The sequence below is a fragment of the Bicyclus anynana genome, chromosome 1 (genome assembly GCF_947172395.1).
Source record: "Bicyclus anynana chromosome 1, ilBicAnyn1.1, whole genome shotgun sequence".
In the NCBI taxonomy this organism is placed as follows: Eukaryota; Metazoa; Arthropoda; class Insecta; order Lepidoptera; family Nymphalidae; genus Bicyclus; species Bicyclus anynana.
This window is the reverse complement of record NC_069083.1, coordinates 12,883,626-12,908,013: the sequence shown is the minus strand read 5'-3', so window position 1 is coordinate 12,908,013 and position 24,388 is coordinate 12,883,626. Positions and strand designations below refer to the sequence as shown.

The window sequence follows — 24,388 nt, the reverse complement described above, 5'->3', positions numbered from 1 at the left end:
CAAATGAAACTAATTTGTAAAGATAATGATAGATAGATAGATACCTGAGCTGGATTTGTATAGAGAATTTCAAATTATAAATGAATAGTGGCATGTAAAGGCAATACCCGTTCTAGTCGAGCGCAACCGTTACGAAATCACTGCTGCGTGAAAATTATACGATTGGAGCTACCGATAGTCAATAATAATTACTCGGCCCATGGTACCAACCGCTGAGGTAATTATACGTGCAGCATCAATAAAAACGGATTAAATTTTACTTATACATATCTCTAAAACTAAAGTCTTTCCTTCATCGTTTTTTATAATTAAAAGTCATACAATAGGTAGAAGATCATTTTGTATTGTACTTGAATATTCGCGTTGACTAAGCACATATTTTGCATATTTATATCATAAATACGTAAAGATGGCACTGTAATCGCAGTGTTAAAGTCCGTGCATAGATACGTATAAATAGATTACGACGGGCGACCGATCCGGTTGCGGTGAAGGAAGGAGATAGATAGAACGCGCCATGAATCACTTCTTCACAGGAGCGCACACTCGCACAATGCGAGAGCCACGCGGAGAGGTCGCGGGCGGCGCGGGGCAGGGCGCTACAGCCGAACGGAACGGAACGATACGACAAAGTACAACTAAAATAGTGTTGGGTAGGACACGACTTGAAAAAGAGTTTGTAAGTGTTGCCTCTTTTTTGTACCGAGGCAGTACAATGTCCCACTTCAAATGAGGCGAGGCGTACTGAAGCTTGGCACTACATTTGAATTTTGAAGTAACGAATACAAATGTCATATTTGAACTTTGTTTGAAGCAACGTGTACAAATGTCATGTTTGTACTAGTACAATAATATAGCTTAGTAATCATAGATTTACGATTCGGTACAAGTATTCTATGTTAGTAATAGTTTGTCTTACATACTGATATTAAATGCCAAACTTATTTTTAACCTATATAAAATAGATCGATTCACCTTGGTTATTATATTTCAGTTTTTAAATTATTAAGTAATTTTTATAAAATGTCAATTGAATAAATCCAAATTCAAAAAATAATATTTCTAAACGCATCGTATACTATTTCCGTCGCGTTAAGGGATATAGTACAAAATTATATGACAGGACCACAGAATGACGTCCCATTCGACTTTTGTACTAGTGTCTCGCTTTCTCTCGCGTACGAGTAAAGCAACTACCGCGACAGAAAATGTGAAGTAGTACATTTTTAAATGTTGAGCCGCTCTTACATTGTGACGTCATGTACGGGACAAATGTCCTGCCTCTTGTATGTCCTACTCAACGCTAAACTAAAAACAGTTGAACAGACAGCCGCGGCGCGGTAACGTGCGTCGCTCCTTTTTGGAATGAACGTTCAGCCGAAATACATTCACGGTTCATAGATAAAATAGAAAATTACTTACGTGTGAATAATTATCATAAGCGAAAAAGAGAGTGGTATTTTTTTTAGTGTTAGTGTGACGTTAGCGGAGGTGTATGCGTGTGTGTGTGTGTCGTGGCGTGGATCGGTGCGCAATTATTAACGATGATTCACTTGCGCGCGGGTGAAATGCAGCCTATCGGACTTGTTGACATATGTTCAGGAGGAGTAAACAAATGATATCGAGAATACTCCTAATATAATGGTGGATTGATTCATTGTCCCGCGGCCGGTAAGCTATCCTTATTTAGTAACACAAGTACACCTACCGACGTATTAATAATTATGATAACTACATGCAATTTTCGGGGAAGCCGAATGTTTGAATTCTTCGAACTCATTCATAATATTGATACCTCGTATTTTGTATTTCCTTTTGCACATAGAATACTTTAAAATGCATATAAATACTTTTTATTGCAAATACATAGTAGCATGATTTACACGAATACCTTTTCAGTAATGTAAATAGGTATCAAAATTGCATTTGATTCATTGTAATTTAATTTCATCAGTTAGGTTTTGTATGTGGAATATTTGACCAACAAATCACAATATTTATGTAACTATACATACATATATAAACCTGGGTATGTTCAGTGATTGCGCAAATTTTTTCGTGCCCATTCTACCTATTAAGTTTTTCAATTAAATATGAAACACTGATCTTAAACCTAATTGCACACATACCTAGATACCTACTATCTACCTACATCATAGATACTGGAAAAAATTGACGCTTTAGGTAATCATATATGGCGTAAAATAATGATTAACCGATAAGCTAAATAATCAACGCTGATCAAAAATATCGCACAGATTCCATGGTGTAATTTTTTAGTAAAAGGGTTAGTCTATTCAATTAGCATGACAAGCTTGGCCATCAAGTCTCAGGTAAAATTTTTGATCTTTATTGTCTATAGACTTCTAACACGGTGTATTGAGATAAGTAGGGGTAAAACAGGCTGGCGGCAGACACAGGCGTCGCCAGGGCCGCCTGGCTTGGCGCCAGGCCGGCGGGCGGCGGCCGACCATCGGGATTCCTTTGTCTCTACATCTTTAGTTTTCTATAATAACAAACTATATTAAAACAGGTCTTTCCGGGAATGGATAATTATTATAAAACTTCCATATGCAGAGATTTAATTTATCATCTTTTAATTATAATGAGGCTATTCTTATAAACTTAACGATATAATAAAAGTATATTCGTATGTTTACTTGATTATCATACGGTCTCTTAAAAAAGGCAGCACACTAGATGACTCAAGTGTATCTGAACAATTCACTACACTTGTGTGCGTAATGCGTACTGCGCTTATTTGCTTGTTCGTTATAAACGAGCGGAGCGGCTTGCTTGTCTCCGGTTCTCAGAAATTGTAACGCCTTCTTAGAACGTAGCAACGCAGCCCTCTACAAAATGCCTCGAGTGAGCGCAAACCGAGGTCGTCATTCGTACCACTACACGCGTTTGGATTGTATCTAGATAAGCACCCACACATGCAATCAAACATTCTTACATCTTGCTCATTTGAAGTTTTGACGTATTATGTATACATAAGTGTTATGTATATTTTTACGTTTAAATGCAACGCCTTCTGAGCTTCATTATTTTAACATTCTCCTCGTTAAGGTAAATTAAGCGATATTGATAAACTAATATTAAAAATAATTTCTCTTTCGGAGTTCTTATTAATCTTATCCATCATGATGATATTCTTTAAATATTTGTATTGAAATTGTTTATGAAAAGAAAAATAATAATCATTGGGATATCCTCGTTTACAGAGAGCACGTTCGCGCTTACGTCATGATGATGTCACTACGTACTATTAGACACATAGCTTAGACATAATTGAGAGTAGCACATGCGCCTTGCGTCAAAGAATCGCCGCACCATGTTGCTTTTAATTATATACGGTCTTTGATACTTATATGTACGAGTACGTAGTGATTGCATTCTCTTAGTATGTGTAACTTTATAATTTCCTTTATTTACAACCGTTGTTCAGGGCTAGTTACGAGACTTTACAGTTTGTGCGCTGTAGCATAGTGCGAGTGACAGTTTCCTGTATGACGTTCATAATACGCACTATGAGTATTATCGTGAAACGCGGCAAACTTTCAAGAGTGAAATAAACTGTCACCAGCACCGTGCTACATAGCACGAACTGTAGTTATACATATTATGTGTGATTGCAAATTACACTTTACATTGAAAACGGCCGATTTTAAACTTAGTGTATTTTGTATATGATTTTTTTCTCGTTACAGGTATAACAGTCGCGTAAAAGATGCCGCTAACACAAGAGAAACGCTTGGATAATAATTTCTCCAACAACAATGACCATAGCTATCTTCATAAGAAATTTAAAAAAATGGCATCTACTATGTCAATGCTTCCGGGCAGTTCGATCAAGGGAGAAGAAAGTGGACGCCAAGGAACCAGCCTTTTACAAGTTACTAGTAGTTCTACCATAACAAATGGAAGTATTTCAGCAGCTCACCCAGAAATAGAAAAAATTAAAGATATAATATACGATAAACGCAGCTTCGATGTGGAAAAAAATGTACAAACTAATTTTAACGAAGAAAACTTTAGATTAAATGATGTAAATAATTTTGTTCAAATACCTGGTAAAACCAGTTTTTCTGAAGAATTTTTAAATAAGACTGAAAACCTTGAAAATGATTTTATTAAAGAAACATACAGTGGAGGAGCAGGGCGATACATATGCCCCTATTGTAAAATATCATGTGCCAAGCCTTCTGTTCTACAAAAACATATCAGGGCTCATACAAATGAGAGACCGTATCCGTGTATACCTTGTGGATTTGCTTTTAAGACAAAATCAAACTTATACAAACACCGAAGGTCAAGAACGCATGCTTTGCGGTTGCAAGGAGCAGATATAGCCACTGCAATCAACGATGATGACTTGTCAGGCGATTCCGAAAGTGACACGTCAATACCACCAACGTCCTTATCAGGTTCAGATAGGGATCAGAGTTCGGATACTTCAATGATTCGTTCAGAAAAGAGACCAAATGAGTTTTCTTCACCAGAATTAACTAATGACTGTAACAATATTCTGCTACACTCGATTTCTTCCTTGAATGACAACAACAAATCAAAAGCAATTTATAAACCCAAGTTCAGAGCAGCTTTTTATCATGGCATGGATGATAAAGATAAGATAAAAAAGACTATTTCACAGAATACTGACTTTCTTACACATATCTCTAAAATTATATCAGATAATGAGGCCATTGTTGATGTTATTGAAACTCCTTTACAAAAAAAGTATGGTAAAATTAAACAAATAGCGGAAAGTAAACAGTTTTTAAACGATATAGAGATCACTGCAGATCAAACACCGTTAAATTTAACTAAAAGTTCTTACGACACTGACAATTTAATGAGGAAGAGGTCTCACTCAGATAGTTTTGCTCAGATTGTTGACGACCAAAAACATCCTCTAAATCCCGAGGGATCAATAATTAAAGATCTCCTACTTAAAACAAAGGCGAATGGACTTAATCCTGTAACAAGCGAATTAGTAGATGGATTGGGACCTCTCTACGTATGTTCTTTATGTCAAATAGTATATAGAAGTGCAGATAATTTAGAAATCCACAGATTGTACTATTGCAAAGGAGCCTTATCAAACAATCCACCTATTGTGAATAATGCTCAAAAAGAATTAAAGAGTGGGAGACCCGAAAATGTGTTTGTTAGAAGTAATTCTATTAATGTTAGATTTCCTGACAATGTGATGACTCCAGTTTCGAGAGTTAATATTTCAGCCCAATCACCACCAATAAAACACAAACCTGATAATATTGTGATTTTAAAGGCAGACAGTAATGACGTTATTGCCCCATTGCCATCTCCAGGACCATTACTGGGTAATACGAGACTTGTAGATACTAGAATACCATCGGAGTTCAATAAAAAGACTGAAACATTAAAAATAAGGCCTAAAGAATCTAGTCCAAAGAGACGACTTGATAGTAGATCGGAAACATACAGTCCAAGACTTCTTGATAACTTGTCACCCAGATCTGCAGATTTATATTCTCAACCTAAAATGAGATGTATGGAAATAAATACACCGCTGAGACCAATGGAGGAAATGTCACCCCATGTAAGGCATAATTCTACTTCTCTTCAAATGTTTGGTGGTGAAGTAAAAATAGTTGATCATTCAGGTAGTACTACGACGTTACGCATTGAACCCAGTAAAACTCAATTATCTCCGATTTTAATACATCAAAATCTTTCACCTTCAAAATATGCTATCGATTCAGAAGCAAGCAGTGTTGTTGTTAGATCAGGTCTTCATTCCGGAGGGACAATTGTTCATAATCCTCCAACACCAAAAGATACCATAAGCACGGCTCAAATACAAACCTCCAGGATTTCAGTATCAACACCGACCGCACAGAACTCAAATTTGCTAAACATCCATGATATAACTCACTTTCAATTTCCACCACTTAGTGCTATTACCGCCTATAATCCTTTGACGTTGCCTCCACTCAGTCCATCGTCATCACCTAACGGTGCTACAACCATATTTCATGGTGGAAAGATGATACCTCATGTCCCAGGAATTCCCGGGCCTAATACACCTGGCTTACTGGTTGGGAATAATAGCACACAAATCAAAAATGTTTGTCTTAAAAACGTGAAGTCAGAGAACATTTTAGATAGTGTATCGCTCAATATGCAAACTGGAAAAGGAAGTACAAGTTATGACAGAGTATTTAACTCTAAAAGTCCTAATACAAAACAATCTCATTATGATATTGAAAGACATAAACAAAATAAAGATAATTACAATTCAGAATTACAAACCCTATCCACTGTACCGGTTATAAAAATCAAACACGTGGACGAGCCAATCGTTTCAACACCATATCCAGCTAATAATAATGTTAAAGTAGCGGTACGATTTGAAGGTGCTACGAAAAGAAATGCAGAAGGCTTTCCAAGAATGCCTGTATTGAAAGAAAATTCGAATTATCTATTAATTAAGAAAAAGATTAAAGATCCGAATATACCGATTCCAAAAAATGTCGATAGTAAATCAGAAACTGAAATGAAAAATTTTAATTTCGAAAATCTGATCACCAAAGTAGAAATATATAATAATCAGATTCAAAGTTCTTCGGAGGTGCAGAAAAATTGTACTACCACAGAAACATGTGCAACATCACTTCAAAATGAGAGGTCTGAAACATCATACTTTCAAAAAAATTTAGCAGCGAAGTCGTTGAATGATGAGAGAAAACCAAAGTTTTTGAGACCATCAACATTGCCTCTGAAACCTGGCACTTTTACTCCGAAAAAACACCATGGGATAACACCCAATGCAAATACTATGCCATTAATATCTCCTGAAACTCCTCGCCCAGCGAAAGCTTATGGGCAACTCTATCTCAATGGCAATGCATACACATATTTGGGTTTAAAATGCTCAACAAAAGTTTTTTACTGCACTATTAATCGTCCACAGCCAACATATGTACCGAATCAACATTTCCTATCGATGTACAGTAATTGGCAGGTAATTACTATCAACGTTTTGAATGTAATTATATGAATATTTGCTGGTCGATTGTGTGGTAAACAAGTGACTATATTTACAGTTATTATCAGAGCTGACGCCAGACCCGCTGGGACTGTCAGCATCGTCTGCTATGTCTCTATATGACTCACGTCATCGACCGCAGAACGTGGCTGTCTCTGTGATTAAACAGGATCTCATATTGACTCATTCATCGCAATGGAATAAAAATTCGAAGGACAACAAACAGGTATACAGTTTACTGGAATATTCTTTTACAATTTTTAGTTCTTACTATTTTTGTTAATATTAACTGTCACTGTATTAGTTTAATACGAGCTGTCAACGAGTTTGTTTGGACGATCTTCATTGACGTACTTACTCGAATAATGGATTACTATTTATTTTATGGTGGAAAGTTCACCAGGTCAGCTAGAAATGTTATAAATTAGAAATTGTATGTAAAAGACGTCGCGAAACCACTCGAAAACATACAATTTATACTAAAGCCATACTCTATATTGTTTACGTTGTTGCGCACTGTTTACCAAGAAATAAATTAAAATGAAAAAAAGTGGCACAATAATAACAAATAGTTAACTGACATTTCAAAAGCGCTTACAAATTGAGCCTACTTGAAATAAATGAATTTTGAATTTTAGAATTTTAAAAAATTTGTTCATAAATCGCTTGTCATTTCACACCTAATAATAACTACAATTCACTTGTTTTTAAATGAATGAAAACAAATTTAATAAATAAGCTTATAACAATTAGATAATTATTAAAAATATATTAACTATATTTTGATTAACATTTTATATTTGTTGGTAAACACATCGAGTATGGTTTTAATAAAGGTGTATTTTTTGTAATGATAAACCCAATAATTATAATTAAAAAAAAAGTATAACTTTTACGCAAGCAGGTATGTGCGTCATTACAATTAGAACGTACCTATAATTTGCTTTAAATGTAATGTGGATTAAAAAACAAAATTATTGAACTGACGAAAGTCTTCATAAAATATTATTTAACATTTTCAGAGTATACCATTTATGGATTCAAACAAGTCGGAGGAATTGCGAAATATTGCTGAAAATATAGCAACATCCAAAAAAGAATTAACTGGTGGCTTTGAAAGTAATGAAGAGTATACATATGTACGTGGTCGTGGCAGAGGACGTTACGTTTGTTCTGAATGTGGGATTCGCTGTAAAAAACCTTCCATGCTCAAAAAACACATTCGTACCCATACTGATGTCCGACCTTATACTTGTGTTCATTGCGTTTTTAGGTAAATATACCTACTATACACGGTTACTGGTGAACGTCATGGTCTATTTAAGAGTTTGCTGAACAGCCTGGCAATCTATTAAAATAAATACACACACTTACTTAGTTAAACTCACTTACACTTATAAAATGCAAAAGGAATCTCTAATTTAATTTAATTTAATTAATTAAAATTAAATACTAAAAATGTTCAGCTGGTATCAATAAAAATATAGGTACAATACTAAATCTAAAGACTAAATATTAAATGTTTTTCGCATTTAATCATAAACATCGATTTTATAATAAATACTCGGCTAATAAATACTCGTAATCTGATGATAATAATCAGTTAACGAGGCGCCTAGTAAAAAGAAGCAGATACATTTTAATTTTATTTCTTAGATGATGTAGGTAATGTTGAAAATTGTCTCTTAAAGAGATCATAACGGTTTACCAGTAACCCGGTATATTTTTTATTTATTTATAAAAATCATTTCTTATTGTTAACAACAGCAGACATTTCAGCTTTAAAACGAAAGGCAACTTGACAAAACACATGAAAAGTAAGGCGCACTACAAAAAATGTTCCGAATTAGGAATAAATCCAAACGATGGCAACGACGTCGAGGGTATCGAGATGGCGCAGTGCTCAGGCGAAACTGATGACGACACTGATTCAGAGGGCGATGAAGGGAACGAAGGCGAAACAGAATCTAGTGGTATGTTATTATTTAGGTATTCTTACAGTTGACTGCATGCCAAGAAAATATGACTTACATCGTCACCTCAAACTACAAAAAATAATTAATGAGAAATTGACGATAAAATATTGTTTATCTGAATTTTTAATTTCAATATTTTATTCAAATAGTTGTTAAATTTAATAAGAAACATTAACTGTTGTTTTTTATTACTAGACCACTTTTAACGATAGTAAAATGCAATAAAAAGTCGAAAATAATTTTGAATCGTTTACAATTATTAATAACAATTGTAAAAGCATCTATTATGGAAAGTAAAAGTTGACATGATCATCAGTAACAGATAGTATTCGATTTTTTTATTGACAAATCAAAATAATAAATAAATAATCAATACATTTCTTTATGTTTTCAGATACAGAGATTTGTAAATCGCGACTACCAGAACACGAAGCTGCACACTGTTTATTATCTTTGGGCGGATGTAGACCCGCTACGTCGGCGACTCCTGGCTTAATTACTAGCGCCAGGCCTTCTACTTACCCTTATACACCTATTATGTTAGATAGTGAAGCAGATAACTCTACAGAAAAACTACAAGCAGTAAGGACACCTATATCAGATTCAATAATGGACGTTGATAATGAACCCATGGATCTTAGCAAAAATGAAATAAGACCACCAAATACTGTACCCGAAATACCAACTGCAAGAGAGTCTAGTGTTTTGGCATCATTAGCTTCAAATACAGCTAAACTACCCCAACATCACAGTCAATGGGTTAATGGTGAACCAATGCTGCACACGTATTTAACTGAGCGGGCTTTATTAGACTCTAAAATAAAACAAAGCCAGCAAACGTGTAATCCTAAAACAAGAAAAATTGATTTGGAGAATTCTATGTTTCCTAATAAAGATTTTGAAAAAAGCCAGAAAAAAAATTTGAACACTTCTTTAGTAAAAATCAGTGCAAGTGCAACGGCAAACAGAGTTACTAAAGAGAATAATATTATTGGTGATGTTCCATTCAATTCAACGATGACTATTAACACTATAACTACAGCAAGAACACCTACAAATCTGCATTTAGAAAACTCTAACTATATGAAACATGCCCAAATTACACTTTTGAAAACTTTGGACAACCCTTTAGATCGTCACTCAGATATACCAAACGATGATAATAACGGAAGTAATATTTTTCTGGAAGAAAAAGCTAGATCAGATGATAGCGCTGACGTTAATGAAATAAAACGACCTCCATCAGAATACGATTCCGCAGGAACTATTGCAATAACTGAAGGAGCAGATTTCGAAAGTACGTCTTATTCAACTGAAAAACTAATGGATGAAAACCAGCGAGTGTGTTACTTTTGTAATGAAACATTTACTAAGCCACCGAGGCCATTTAGATGTACTATTTGTGCTGTGAGTTTTCGAACGAAAGGTCATCTATTGGTTCACGAACGCTCAACATCCCATAATATTAAAATTTCAATGGCACCAAATTCAGAAAACGCTAAGCATGTTGTGTCGGAGTATTTAAAACATTCCCGAATAAATTCCATTTCTCTTGATGATTCTGTACAAAATCATGCAGATCTATCAAGCGACGAAGGTGACGGGAGTAAAATATCCATGGAGGAAAAAACCAAAATCGATGATAATATGGACGATGACGGAATAAAATTGTCAGAGTATGAACCACTGAGATCTAAAGATTTAACAGAAAGAATAGATTTAGATAATGAAGATGGATGGAAAGATTGTGATTTTTGTAACAAAATGTTTAAAGAGTCTGCGCAATTAAAATTACATCTTAATATACATTATATGGAGAAGCCGTTTAGATGTAGTGTATGCGATGTTACTTATCGGGCAAAAGGATATCTTCAAAAAAATGTGCGTTCAACGTATAATAACAATAAAACTACTAAGAAACCTAATTCTGAAAACGCAAAATATGTGGTTTCGGAATATTTAAAACACGCTCGAATAAATCCTATCAAAAGCCTTGATGATTCTTTACAAAACCATCCAGATGTATCAAGTGATGAGTTAAATTCAAATAAGGTTCCTTTGGATGAAAAATCAAGAGTAGAGGATAATTCGGAGAGTGACGGAATAAAATTACCCTCACCAGAATATGATTCAGTAGCGCCTAAAGTCGTTATTGGGGTCGGAGGTGTAGCATTTAAAGTGACTAAAGGAAAGGAGTTTGAAGGATCATCTTACTCTCCTGGAAAACTAATGGAAGACGGGCGAAGGGTATGTGATTTCTGTAACAAAACATTTACAAAACCATCGCAATTAAGATTGCATCTAAATATACACTACATGGAAAGACCATTCAGGTGCAGTATATGCGCTGTTAGTTTTCGAACAAGAGGCCATCTTCAGAAACATGAACGTTCGGCCTCTCATCATAATAAAGTTTCAATGACATCTACGTTTGGAGCAGCGACTTCGTTTAATCCACGACCATTTCGCTGTTCAGATTGTAACATAGCATTCAGAATACATGGACATTTAGCTAAACATCTTAGAAGCAAAATGCATGTGATGCGTCTCGAGTGTTTGTTTAAATTACCGTTCGGAACTTTTACCGAAATCGAGCGAGCAGGTCTCAGTTTGACGGACATCGACACAACAGATTGCGCTAGTTCGTTAGCCAGTCTGCAATCACTTGCGAGGAAGCTTCATGAAAAAGACCCTACGAAGTTGGAATATAGAGAACCAAGCGGTTCATTACCAACCCTGCCAGCGACTAGCAGGGATTCTTCGGAGGAGGACGATTCTGGTGTGATTTCAGAAAAAACGTGTGACAGTGTAAATGATAGTGAGTTCAAGACTATTGAAAACGATAAAGGTCACGATACTGAACTAAGAGTTAATTATAGTGCCACAGATAATTAGTGCCAAAAGTAAAATTAAGTAGAATATTTTATGTGCAATTTTGTTTTTATTTTAAATCTAAAGTGTAATTATCCATGCTGGGGTTTAACTCAGTTATGTGTGAAAACAAAATGATGCGCTTTAACTATATTATCCATAACTGTATTTTATTTTAAATATGTATAGTTCCGGAGACTATTCTGTAAATATCTCAAATTTAATTAATTTTAATGTTGTTATATTTGCTTCCATATTAGGCTTAATCATTGTTATAATATACAGCTCTAAGAAGAGATATGTATGGTATTTGTTAAATGTTCTTGAATTTGAGGCAAGAAACAGATAACTTACGACACATTCAGTTTTCAAAACGTAGTAATATGTGGTCCATGATTAAGGTTATGCTTATAATATCATTGAAACATATTACATATTGAAAAGTGTAGTATAGTTATTACTCTTTTGTATGTATTTTTATAAAATATATAACATAATGTATTTACACTGAACAACTACTTCCAAAATCCTTTTATAGTATGATAATGTAATTGGCATATCAACTTCCATAAACGAAATTTAGGTAAAGATGTTTTGAAGAGTCTTCCATATCGAAAAATAGTAATTGTGCTAGATATTTGTTTTATACTAGTTACTTACTCTTCAATTGGGTAAATATTTGACTTGTGTGATTTTAAACCCACGTAATATTTAATATTTGTAGTGTTTCTTTTCTTAATTACTGTGTATAAATCATTACATTATTGTGTATAAATATTACCCAAATATAGTGAGTAATTTGTATTAATGTTATTGTGTCAATACTGGAATGTTTTGTTAACACTATGTTCCTTCAAAGTTAGTCTAAGAACAAAAATTAATAAATGGCCAGGGTTAGGTGGATTCAACCAGAAAAGAGAATGAGCAAGTATTTAAAACTTTTTAATATTTACAAGTAAACTTAAACCGCTACATTAATGGATTTTATAAGCATTATGAAGTGGTAAAGGTATTACTGATTATAGATACATTTAATTAACATAAGTCAGTAATCCAAAAATCTTGTAATACAAATGTGCATTACTAACACCTCCATCTAGCCGCCTAGATGATCCATTTGATTTCTCAGTATTCAGTCACAAAAAACATTAATACTCATTTACTTAACTAAAACTTTACAAAAATCTTTAAAAGATTTATTTAGAATAAATAGATGTTTCATGGTTGTCTACCCTTTTCCCGGATTGTAGTTGTCGTCTTACACCTACAATCCGCAAAATGTATTAAAGAAACCTACGATTTTTTCAAGTTATAGTTATTAATATTAGGAAATTCAAATGGTCCAACTATGATTTTATTATCTTGTCGAAAATGTGATTATTTATTAAGCTGCTTGCTTCAAAGAATTGGGCCGCTGGCATTTCTTTTTTTGAGTCATCTTGTGATAACAAAGTAAGAAGTAAAATCCATTTAACGTAGGTATATTCAAATTCAAAGTATGCGATTACTCGTAACTTTAACGGGTGTAGGTGGATACTAGGAGGCAATTTATTTATTTACTTATGGCATATGCATAACAATCATAGTTTGTAAACTTGCTTACAAAAGTTTACAGATAATTTATATATTTAATTGATTTATCTCAATTTCATTAGCTATAGCTGTAAAAAACATACCTATTTTATAGAATTACTAGCGGACCCGGTCAAGCTTGGCTTTGACTTATGTGCACTTTTTCCCTATCCCTACCCTACTCCTACCCCTAAATAACTGATTTTGTGCAAACTTTACATAAACCATCTACTAAATAGTCCGAAAAAGGCCTAAACATTTGGTTTGGATAGATGAGCCCGTTCTTGAGTTATAAAATTAGAACGAAATGTGGCATTGATTGTTATATATATCCTAGTAGATATAGGCATGTTTTTTGATGTCGCAGATATTTTAACCTATTTACTGCACTTAAGTGAAATCTTAATTTCATCTAATACTCGTAAATCATTCAGTTCAATCATAAATCACTATAAAAAATATCTTCTTATCTATTGACAAGAACAGAGGTATTGAGTTTGCATAATTCGAGGACCGCTTTCTGTTTACAGTATTGAACTCAGAACGATTCGTACAAAATCGTAATCTGCATGCTCACACTCAATACCTCACAGCACCTGGACTTTATTACGAGTATAGATCTTTTCCTCCTAGAAGACAATTTGTTCATAACTTAGGATGTAGTAGTTGGCAGCACTAACGCCATTGTGTGTGACGTTAACGGACGTCAACACAATAAGAATGCGTTTTTAAATTTAGAATAATATAGATGTAGACCGTACAACATCGAAACCTGTTTACCAAAAAATCGTTAATTACAACCATTACCGATGAGCCTTAGTTTGCACAGGCAAAGGCGGTTTTGTTGTGGTCACCTAACTATTACATCCCAGCCAAATATTTCAAATCAACATTCATTTATTTCAAGTAGGCTTAGTTTACAAGCACTTTAGAAACGTCAAGGTTGAATATTTGTAAAGACTCCACTGGTTCAGAAAGCCAGAAAATAGTTAAATAATAACTATAATATTATATGGATGACCCTTAATAATTGCTGTGTTCAGCTATCGGCGCCTTTGTGAAGCTCTTTTTCAATGTTTTTATAATATAGTTAACATGAAAGTCTTTTGTTTTAATAACTTGTAGTCATTTTAATTTTTGATGGTATAATTGAAATAATAATAGTTATGTATTGTCAACTGCCTAAATAACTGTTTATGTCGAAATATTTTGATGTAGAATATAATATATGTACTTGAAAAATATCATTCAATATACATTAATATATATGTATACCTACTACAATAGGTACATACTTAGAAATATAAAAATGTTGGTACTAATTAAACCTTATTGTAATATATTTTTTGTTGTTTTGAATATTTGTATAGGCCTATATGAAGTTGCAAAGATGGTATGGTAGATATAGGTAAAACATATAAAAAATATTGTATTTTTATATCACAAGATTTAAAAAGGCAACTGGTATTTTGTTTATGAAATGGTAATAGTAAGGTGAATAAATACAAATGTCAAATATTTGCCCATTTATTGTTTACATACTATACATTATATAGATATTTTATAATGATAAGATTAAAGTAAATGTAAAATTGAAAATATCTTTGTTTTCTTCTCATCTCGCGTCAAACACAACCACTGAAAATTTCATTAAGAAAATTGTTTCATTAAAATATTCATATTTAAAATAATATAACTGTACTTACAATTTTTTTAACATGAGTCTTTGTTAATGAGTTAATGAGTTAATGTGTTAAAAAGCTACAGTGAAAATATAATTAGGTCTCTAATTTAAAAAAACAATATTTGACAAGCTGAAAAAGGTCTACTGAATAAAAAAAAGGTGAATAGTGAAAATATTACATGAAGGCGTTCAGAAACTAAGTTCTGCGTGCATGTCATGCTTAGTTGCGGTCAATGTTATTTTGTTATTTGCCTATATTTCATTCTTTTAAACAAAAAGTATGCACAACTTTCCCGGCCCTTGCCTAGTATATCTACTTCAATAGTAGTGATATACTGGATATCCTTATTCAAGGATATTCATGGGAGAAAAAGATCCGTATCCGTTACTTTTTGGCGGATCTTAAAGAGATCTTTCAGCTTATTAATTTTCTCTGAATCGAAACATGCCCTGTCTTTCTTTCTTTCAAGGTCTCTCCACCGATACCGATGGATATGAAGTTAGATCCATATACGTATCAGTGGATATACATTTTTATCAATCCGGCACATCACTATTCAATAGACATTATGCAAAAGTCGATCAAATTCAAAGAAAAAGCTGCAAACACATACAAATGCATGCAGAGAAAAGTCCAGTGCAGAAATACAAGTACATACAAAGAAAAATATTGGTATAAGAAACAAAATAAGAAAATCAAGTAATTGTTTTACATTTTTAACAATTATTATGACATGCTTGATATATGTTATAGTAATAGGTGACCCGAGTGTTTACTTATTAAGATTTTCAAATGTGTTATACACATGTGGGCTTTATTTTAATTATTTCAATAAGATCAGAGAGAGAATCAAAGCTATTCGAAAAACCCCGAGACAAAATAAATAACTAAAAATTAACAATTTTAGGTAAATTGGGTGTTTTCCTCTAAATAGGAAAAAATAAAACATATGACAAAAATACGGCAGTTTTAGTATAAAGTTAGCGGAAGGTAGATGTAAGTTTTATAGTTAATAAAGCCGTAAAATAAATTATAATTAATCATAAAGATTTGAGTTTTTATGATCTTCAAATACTTCATACTTTGCTTTATTTTAGTCATTAGTTTCTGAATCAGGATATAAAGATTTACAAAGGTCCTTCCACATCTGTGTTTTTAAAAATTCTTCTACGGTTTAATCTGAAACGACAGGCCGTTCCTGAATTAAAGAAATGATATAATTGATATCGTAATCGCAACGAAGTGCGGACACCGGCTGAACGGTGATACGTCATCGCGTCGCAAGTTTGCACGGTGCGGCACCGCAATGGAAATTTGCATTATGCGTTGCGGGACATCATAGATATTTGCGATGAATTTAAAAAGCACTTAAATTAAATAAAATAAAAAAGAGATTATCACTTCAGGATCAAAACAGAGCCAGATCTAAGAGAACTATATAACTTTGGGTGGCAGTTTCAGGAGGCACCAAAATCATAATACAAAATGGCATACACAAAATCAAGCTTTTCTTTAAATGTTTTCCAATTCCAATTCAGCTCATATTGGAAAACATTTTAAGATTTTTTAAATTAATAAAATTGATCAAGTAGATAGGATTAAGGTAAGTGGAAAACCATTAACACACCCAACAAAATGCCACCAGCAGTGCTACTTGAAGGAAGAAATAATTAAATCAGTATACTTCCCCAGATGTGCTCTACCACAAAAAGCTCTAAGTAATTTACTCTAAGGAACCGTTTTTTAAAAGTTTGTTAAAAATAGATACCAAATATTATACACTCAGTGTTTTAGAAGAAACTTATTCAACCCGATTATGATTTGAGGTACAATTATTTTGGTTAAAAATGTGAAAGTAACCCATATTACATCAAGTAAATCTTTCAAGCAACATAAAAACATTCAGCAAGCAAATAATAGAATATGTATGCCACGTTAAATTTTATTCACAAACTGTTCACCATTTATAATAGGTAATCCATGCAATGCCATGCCTCATGGCAATGGAATTTGGAATTGGAATATGCACAGGGTTTTTAGACATTGTTATTCTTCATTTTGATATTTGTTTTGCTTCTAAATTATCATTATTAGTTAAACAGTTCCCACTTATTTTTAGCTTACAAAATTTAAACAATAACCAACAGAGCAAGATAATAAAAGGTAGTAAATAAGTTTATCTGAACAAATAATTAAGTTACACCTGTGCAATGTGTTTGTATCCCATTGCTAAATGACAAAAGCCTTGGCATGCACAAAGCTATTTAAATTAGCATGACATTAATGTTATTTTCATACTGATCTTAAGTTACAGGCAAAGGGTGGAGTACTGAGTACCTACTGAAACCAATTAAGCCATGACTAACTGGAGAATAAATAAAATGTTGAAAATTAAAAGAAGGATAAGTAAATAAATGAGAAGCAAAAAAATCATTAGGTGGTAAGATGAGATTGCAGTTGCATATGATATTAATATAAATCTATAATATATCAATCTTTTTTTATTTTTTATTCTTTATGCAATATAAGATGGGAGCTGACTAACTTGTTAGCAGGAGGATGAAATCCATACCTGTTTGGAAGATGAAATCCAAACTAGTCACGGCCAAAGCCACCACCCAGTTTTAGACCAATTAAGAAAACTTCAATCAGCCCAGCCGGGGATCGAACCCAGGACTCCTTGTAAATCCACGGTGCACTGCACCACGCAGGCTGTTGAAAGTTCAAGTCAAGATATATAATAATAATATAGATATTTGTAAAGGATACATCTTTTTGTTCTCTTCTTGTACATGATACGGTAACCACATTCCCTGCATCTGATTGGATCTCTAGACTTAATTTCATTTTCTCTGTGGCATTCTGAAAAGAGATTTAAACTTTAATTAATAACTAATGAACCCAGTCAAGCTTCACCTTGATTTATGTGCACTTACTTCTTCCATACCCCTACCCTAAAACCTACCTATGTTAATTAAGACTTTAATTTGAAATAATTGTAAGAGTAGTTTTGATGAAACAGTTTTGGCACCATTATCTATAGCCAACCCATCAATGTAATTTGTAATTTGCGTTTACCTTGCCTAAACTTGACTATTTTTGCTGCTTGTTGATGCTGTTTGGATCAAATATTATCAATAATAAAAATTAAATTTGGAATAGGTTGCATCAAAATGCAGCTCAGTTATAGGTTGTTTACTTAAAGAAGTCACTTTGCTTTTGCTTTGGATATTGTGTTGAAAGGTATACAGACAAGCATGCAACAGACAGTTAACAAACATTCATATTGTGTAACTGTGTTGTAACTGTAGAACTATTTTTAGATCCAATTCTTCAAGTTATTCTTAACTTGACGAAATGGATCTAAAGGTTTTTATAATGAAAATTTCGCTTGGGGTTTCCCACGAACCTGTTTCACATGGGAAACATTAAAGTTAATTATTGTTAGAATATATTATAAGCAAAATTTTTACTTACCTCCGCAGACATATATCATAGGCACTTTCGTCACGGACGTTTCTTTATTACTTGTATCAGCCATGATTTGAATACTGTAACAAAGTTCCTTTGTTGCAGAGCTCTAAACATAAGAAAATAAGTGTATGAGAAACAAATTTTTTGCGTTTCTTCTTCGTTATGAAATTAGGTAAAACTATAGATGTAACAATAAATCTATGGGTAAATCCAAATAGCATAATCAATTCATATTTCATAATTAAAATTTATTTCAAATACATAACCTATTTTGAAAACAAATTACAGAAAGCTAGGTTGAGATATTCATCGATTACCTTTAAATTTAAGTTTTGTAGGTAGTTATCTTATTTCTCACAATTAAAAAAATAAGTAATATTCAAAATCACTTCGAATTACACCGGTAAAAGAAACTTTTCATGAAAGACGAAAGTAGAAAAGTCAAAAAATGGGAATTGGGAATTAAGAAAACACAAACAAGCAAACAAGTTCATTTGTAGTCTGTGCAAACAAGCAAGGCGCCCACAGACTAATAGGTATACTACAAGGAACCAAGCGCTAAGCCGCAAACCACAGAATCCACAGATTAATACGATGTAAGGGCTGTTGATAAAATATCGATATATCGAAATATCGATATTTTTATTTTAAAATAACGATATTTATTACTAATATTTTTATGAACGATATATCGATAGTTCGGTATTAAAACTCGATATTTTTAAAAAAATTAAATTTTTCTATTATTTCGCTAAGTATTACTCTACTGTATTTTATTTATAATATATATTATGGTTTCATCTTTTACTTTATTTCTTTGCATATTACCGAAAATAATACTAAAATCACTAAAATGAAAAGTACTTTTTTATAAACAAAATACTATATTTCAGATAGCTAGTATGTATCTTACCCTCAGACAAAACTTAACCCCATAAACGGCAAAAGAGATACTATGGTCTATCAATAAGGTCTGATTAGCAGTGAGCGAAGTTAAAAAGAGAGGTTATGGTTATTAAATTACTGTCTTGTTTTAGTACAGCGGAAAAGCATGTGTTTTATTATAACAATTTACTCATTTGAAATCTAGTTACATAGAAAAATTGGGAATTTTAATAAATACTTAAAGTTCATTTTTTTTAGAATTCAATACTCACGTTTGTTCAATAAATAAACTGAATTCTAAACTTTTTAAAACTTAAAATCTAAAAAAATATCGATATATCGAAAATCCGATATTTTTAAAAATATCTATGTACACCTATGTACACACAGATTATTAGATTGGATATAGGTTAATCACATAGACAACAGCTGGCTGGATGTATTTATGGCTTAGACCGTTATTAATGGTCTAAGATTTATGGCGACCATAGAGGAATTAGTCTTTAAATTATTCATATTAAAAATTACATTTACATAGATAGGTATTTATTTTTAACACAAACAAACACAAAACCGACGTGCATGTTCTAAATTAAAAGTCGTTGGCTAGCAATTTGAAAAAGTATTCTACTTCGAGCTCCCCGTCTTCAGTAAGATCAGTGCAATGCACAGCATTATGAACTATATTTTTTCCATATAGTGCTCTGATGGTTTCTGGATATAACTGACGGCATAAATCCTGCAATTTCGTTTGGTGTAGTTAGTTGATTTTTTTTTGTTTGGTTAGTGTAAATTAAAAAGTTGGTAAAGACGAATTGAAAAAAATCAAATGCCTGTTGAAAATTTGGCTTAAGATCCTAGAGCCAAATTGAACCGACATTAAACCGAAATACCGAAGACGTCAGCATAAATTATGATACTAAAATGGCTCTCAAACAACTAAAGAAGAAAAGGCACCAGGCGAAGACGAAATCACAGCAGGCTCAAGACTGTTTTGTTTGGAAGTTATTTAAGGGGTTTATGTCAATTAGTGGATGTCCATCGGCTGATAATGATGAAAGTCGAATTGCATTGCCTCACCTCGTGTCAGTTTGAGAGCGCTGCGATGCGTTCGTGGCACCACAGAGTTTATATTATCTTTAAACTGCCTAGTTGGTCTAGTGGTTAGCCTGTGTGGCTTCGGATCATGAGGTCCTTTGTATGAATTCTGGGTCGGGCTATGTACTATGAGATAAGTACTGAGTTTTTCTTTCTACTTAGAAAATTTCGGTTTAAATTCCCAGCGTTGGTAGTTGGTGGTGACACAACTCCGTGCCTCGGTGAACATGTAAAGCCGTTGGTCCCGGTCATTCTCATTATCATTACCATCTGATAGTGGTCGTTAATGAATTTAACATTATCGCCCTAATGTCAGCCCGCATTGGAGCAGCAGTGGTGGGTTGAAGCTTCACACCCCCTTTCCTATATGGATGGATAAACCCACCTCCGTAACATCCATAATGTAAAAAAACCTTGCGCATTTCAGCCGTAATAATAAGAAATCTTTCAGTTTCACTTACAGGATCCCTAGGCCCACATAATTTCCTGAACTCGGAAACACAATTTAGGCTGCCATCGTGACATTTCACTTCCAAAGCAATGCATTTTCCTTCTGCTAAATGAATACTCATATCCTGAAAAGAATTGGAATTTCACTATCAGCTAAAATTTTTAGCGATTTTAGGCACGGACGGTAATAATTTTCAACCTTTTTATATGTCAGGACCAGGCCCCGATAGAGGAGTAGGTAGCGGGTATGACGATAATGTTTGCCTTTGTAACGGTCATTGTCAAATGTTGACGGCCTAACGAAGCACAGGGGTTAATGAAGCACCCAACTCCAAACTGAGAGTTCTACAAGAAATTTTTTGGAAGAGTGAAAAACTGAAAGCTTTATTTGGCGAACCAAGATCACGTTGGTACCTAAAATTATTTTCATCAACGTTGATAATACATTTGCCATTTTACGGTCGATAATGATTTACAGCCAAATTTTTAGTAACTAATAGGCGATGGTGATGATGCGCCCATGCGAGACCTTATCAATATATACGTCTTTAGAACACTATATACATATTGTAGGTATTACCTTATACTCTGGCAATACATCTTTATAGACTTCATAAAACTCTTGCGCATTGGATAGTTTAACTGAAAACATAGCTATGGCCGATATATAGAATTTGGTAGACGTCGCGATTTGTTCTAAGATTGATCCAACATTGCCATCAATTATCACATGCGGCTTAATTATACAGCAGGTGCAGTTCTTAAACGTTGCTCGGAAAGGGACTCTCGGCATTCTATTTTCATAACCAAAAAACTTGTCGATCATCTAAAAAAGAAAGTTCATAAACTAAGACCGGATCAGGTTATCTAGTCTGTACAGATCTGTAGGTAGAACATGGGTTACATACACATCTACGGTGCTATTTATCTGATAATAGGCAGTTGAAATAACTAAAGATGATAGGCGTAGCTAAGGAAAATGCCTTAATGGCAGTGTTTAGGCTTCGAATCATGATATCCTGGGGCCTGGCACGAAGTATTGATCTTTTCTTTTTTTTTCTTTCTCAGTAGCAATAGCAGTAGCAGTCTGGATTTGGAAAAATTGTGGTGTCACATCACCATGCCTCACTATCATTGACTATCATTTGTAAGCTCACCAACCCGCATTGGAGCAATGTGATATTTAATCAAGCTGATGATTATGAAGATAATGTCGTAAGTATGTAAGGATGACTGACAAACCACAGCGGCCTCTTCGAGGGTAACACAGCCATGGGCAACGTTTTTGAGTTTATCTTCTCCATAAAGTCTTCTCAGCGTGCCAGGCGCTGCCGTAACTGGGTCCGTGGTGCCCAAACATTCGCGCCACTTTGTGACTGCGTTTGGCGCAACTAACTCTAATCCGATTACTTCGCCAGATGTAACGTAATTTATTATCATTCTGAAAAATATATATTCTGTATTATTGAATAATCAATCAAAAATATTAAGTATTATTGAGTAATCAAGTATAGTTATTGAATATCTAACGAATATGTTCTAGAAAATAATAGATTGTTATACAATTTTATTTTTTTCACATGAGAAAAAGGCAAAGGTATTACACCGTAAAGGATGTCCCATGTCTTCAAATCTCGCTCTATTCGCAATTCAAAAAAAATTAAATAAAAAAATAAACGCATTCCACAGACAAGAACGCTGCATTTCATTCCAATTTTAAGTTTTTTATTTATTTTTTAAATAATCGGGGCCTGACCTATATTGATTCTATTCTCGAATAAAACCTCCTCCGTTTTATAGTAGGCTAGTACTTGGCTAGTACTCGTAACAGACAAGAATTAAAAAAACAAAATTACTTTAGCCCCTAGAGGCTAAAATGCTTGTTTAGCCCCGCAGTGGAGTGGTAATATGACAGTGTTTTTGAGCAAGAGTAGTGAAAAGTCTATTTTACCACATTTTACCGAAACAGAGACTAGTATTTACGAGTACAAGTAGGTAAATATCTTACGGCATTACGTTACTAGCAGCAACATTCTCGTATAATTTTATCGCAAAATCTTTATTTATTTTTCCATTCTTCATACGTACGATGCGGAACCCCTTTCTCATTATAAAGGTGATGATTTTACCGTGGGCGCTCGGCGGAACGGGCTTTATCAGTGCAAAAGTGCTGAAGAATTCAAAAGAAGAAGAAGAAATAACAATAAGCTATGTACTAATATGTAAATGTATACGAGTACACCTACCTATAGTATACAAGTAAGTATAGGTAGATACTCTATACGCTCGGATTGATACACGGCCGAAGCCGAAGTTCCAGTCTCAGAGGAAACGCCCTCAGAGAGTCGTTCCGCTTACTCTTTCTACTTCTGCCTTCGAACCCTATCAGGCGATGTTCCTGCGCTCCACCAAAACCCCCGGTGACGCCGGCTCTTACATAATCAGGAAAAAGAAGCTATTTTATTTTATTTCCTAGCTGGTTACACCTAGTATCAGCCACCAGGGTTCGGTTGAATGTTCCTACTTCTAGCCAGAATGATTGCAGTTAGAACTAGTTTTACTCGCAAACAATCGCCTTATCCTAGATTTAACCAAGAGTAAACGGCTACACCTAGTTCTAACCGGTTAAAATTTAAATTATACGTAGCCGCACTTCAGGTATTAGCCGTAACATATACATATAATATACCTATAAAATATTCTCTATATGGTCTATATTCAGTTAAAAAAACAGTTAAAAGATCTACTCGCATTGGTATTACTTTACATGTACCTAAATACTTTGGTGGGATATTTAATTTCTTTACCTTTGCTCATTGTGATAAAGAATTTTTCGAGTTGCAGGCGCACAATCTCTGATGTATAATAGTTTAGAAAACACATTTACGATGTTTCCGATTTGTAGCATTTCCAGTTTTAGTGGAGGTACTTGAACCCGTTTAACTAAGTTCTTTCCTTTGGCAGCGTCAATAATTTGCACTGAATTATCAAACGGGAAAAAATTCAACACCAATTCCTTTATTTCATCTGCTTCCTCGTCAAACATTTCACAAAGAAAAGTATATTTATCAAAATAATCGTAAACCTGTAAATAATCGTAAAACCAACGATCGATGGAAGAAAATTAATAGGAAAGTACGAATTATTTATTATTTATGTATTTATTTGGTTTCCACTAATAACGACTACTATTGCAAGTACCTAAGAGCTATTCTATTAGGCATCTTTGACTACTTAGTCGAAGCTTTGCATTTACTAAAAAGTAGCTGACGCCGCGCGGTTTCACCCGCGTGGTTCCTGTTCCCCGTATACGGGGATAATATATAGCCTATAGCCTTCCT

At 33.7% G+C, this 24,388-nt stretch overlaps 3 protein-coding genes across 5 annotated transcripts; 1 reads left to right on the top strand and 2 right to left on the bottom strand.

Annotated features, from left to right (window-relative positions):
- Positions 1-1,305: 1,305 nt before the first annotated feature.
- LOC112043028 (uncharacterized) lies at positions 1,306-15,054 on the top strand. Of its 3 annotated transcripts, none has more exons than XM_024078282.2 (6): positions 1,306-1,671; positions 3,714-7,012; positions 7,095-7,262; positions 8,059-8,309; positions 8,816-9,009; positions 9,407-15,054. In XM_024078282.2, exons 2-6 carry the CDS (start codon positions 3,734-3,736, stop codon positions 11,905-11,907), a joined length of 6,393 nt encoding a protein of 2,130 aa, XP_023934050.2. In that variant the 5' UTR covers positions 1,306-1,671; positions 3,714-3,733; the 3' UTR covers positions 11,908-15,054. The 3 variants fall into 3 exon arrangements, with proteins under 3 accessions (XP_023934050.2, XP_023934049.2, XP_023934047.2); XM_024078281.2 differs by having other exon boundaries at positions 8,807-9,009; XM_024078279.2 differs by having other exon boundaries at positions 8,804-9,009.
- On the bottom strand, positions 14,967-19,130 carry LOC112043031 (DNA-directed RNA polymerases I, II, and III subunit RPABC4). The gene is made up of 4 exons (XM_024078285.2): positions 18,932-19,130; positions 18,618-18,720; positions 17,910-18,002; positions 14,967-15,093 (listed from the first exon to the last, which is right to left on the bottom strand). The coding sequence occupies exons 2-4, from the start codon at positions 18,679-18,681 to the stop codon at positions 15,071-15,073; spliced, it is 180 nt and encodes a 59-aa protein (XP_023934053.1). The 5' UTR covers positions 18,682-18,720; positions 18,932-19,130; the 3' UTR covers positions 14,967-15,070.
- A 699-nt stretch (positions 19,131-19,829) lies between these two features.
- On the bottom strand, positions 19,830-24,182 carry LOC112043033 (nucleoside diphosphate kinase 7). Its single transcript, XM_052881736.1, has 5 exons — positions 23,855-24,182; positions 22,290-22,488; positions 21,628-21,873; positions 21,059-21,172; positions 19,830-20,238 (listed from the first exon to the last, which is right to left on the bottom strand). The coding sequence occupies exons 1-5, from the start codon at positions 24,091-24,093 to the stop codon at positions 20,092-20,094; spliced, it is 945 nt and encodes a 314-aa protein (XP_052737696.1). The 5' UTR covers positions 24,094-24,182; the 3' UTR covers positions 19,830-20,091.
- Positions 24,183-24,388: the final 206 nt, after the last annotated feature.

Excerpts from the sequence above, each read along its gene's own strand:
- LOC112043033 (XM_052881736.1), bottom strand. The coding sequence starts at position 24,093 with ATGTTTGACGAGGAAGCAGATGAAATAAAGGAATTGGTGTTGAATTTT. Across the intron at positions 21,874-22,289 it reads CCCTCGAAGAGGCCGCTGTG|ATGATCGACAAGTTTTTTGG; the intron begins GTTTGTCAGTCA and ends TTTCTTTTTTAG. Across the intron at positions 20,239-21,058 it reads TATGTGGGCCTAGGGATCCT|GATTTATGCCGTCAGTTATA; the intron begins GTAAGTGAAACT and ends ACGAAATTGCAG.
- LOC112043031 (XM_024078285.2), bottom strand. The coding sequence starts at position 18,681 with ATGGCTGATACAAGTAATAAAGAAACGTCCGTGACGAAAGTGCCTATG. Across the intron at positions 18,003-18,617 it reads TATGATATATGTCTGCGGAG|AATGCCACAGAGAAAATGAA; the intron begins GTAAGTAAAAAT and ends ATCTCTTTTCAG. Across the intron at positions 15,094-17,909 it reads CAAGAAGAGAACAAAAAGAT|TGGTTGTGTTTGACGCGAGA; the intron begins GTATCCTTTACA and ends TGAAATTTTCAG.
- LOC112043028 (XM_024078279.2), top strand. The coding sequence starts at position 3,734 with ATGCCGCTAACACAAGAGAAACGCTTGGATAATAATTTCTCCAACAAC. Across the intron at positions 7,263-8,058 it reads ATTCGAAGGACAACAAACAG|AGTATACCATTTATGGATTC; the intron begins GTATACAGTTTA and ends TAACATTTTCAG. Across the intron at positions 9,010-9,406 it reads AGGCGAAACAGAATCTAGTG|ATACAGAGATTTGTAAATCG; the intron begins GTATGTTATTAT and ends TTATGTTTTCAG.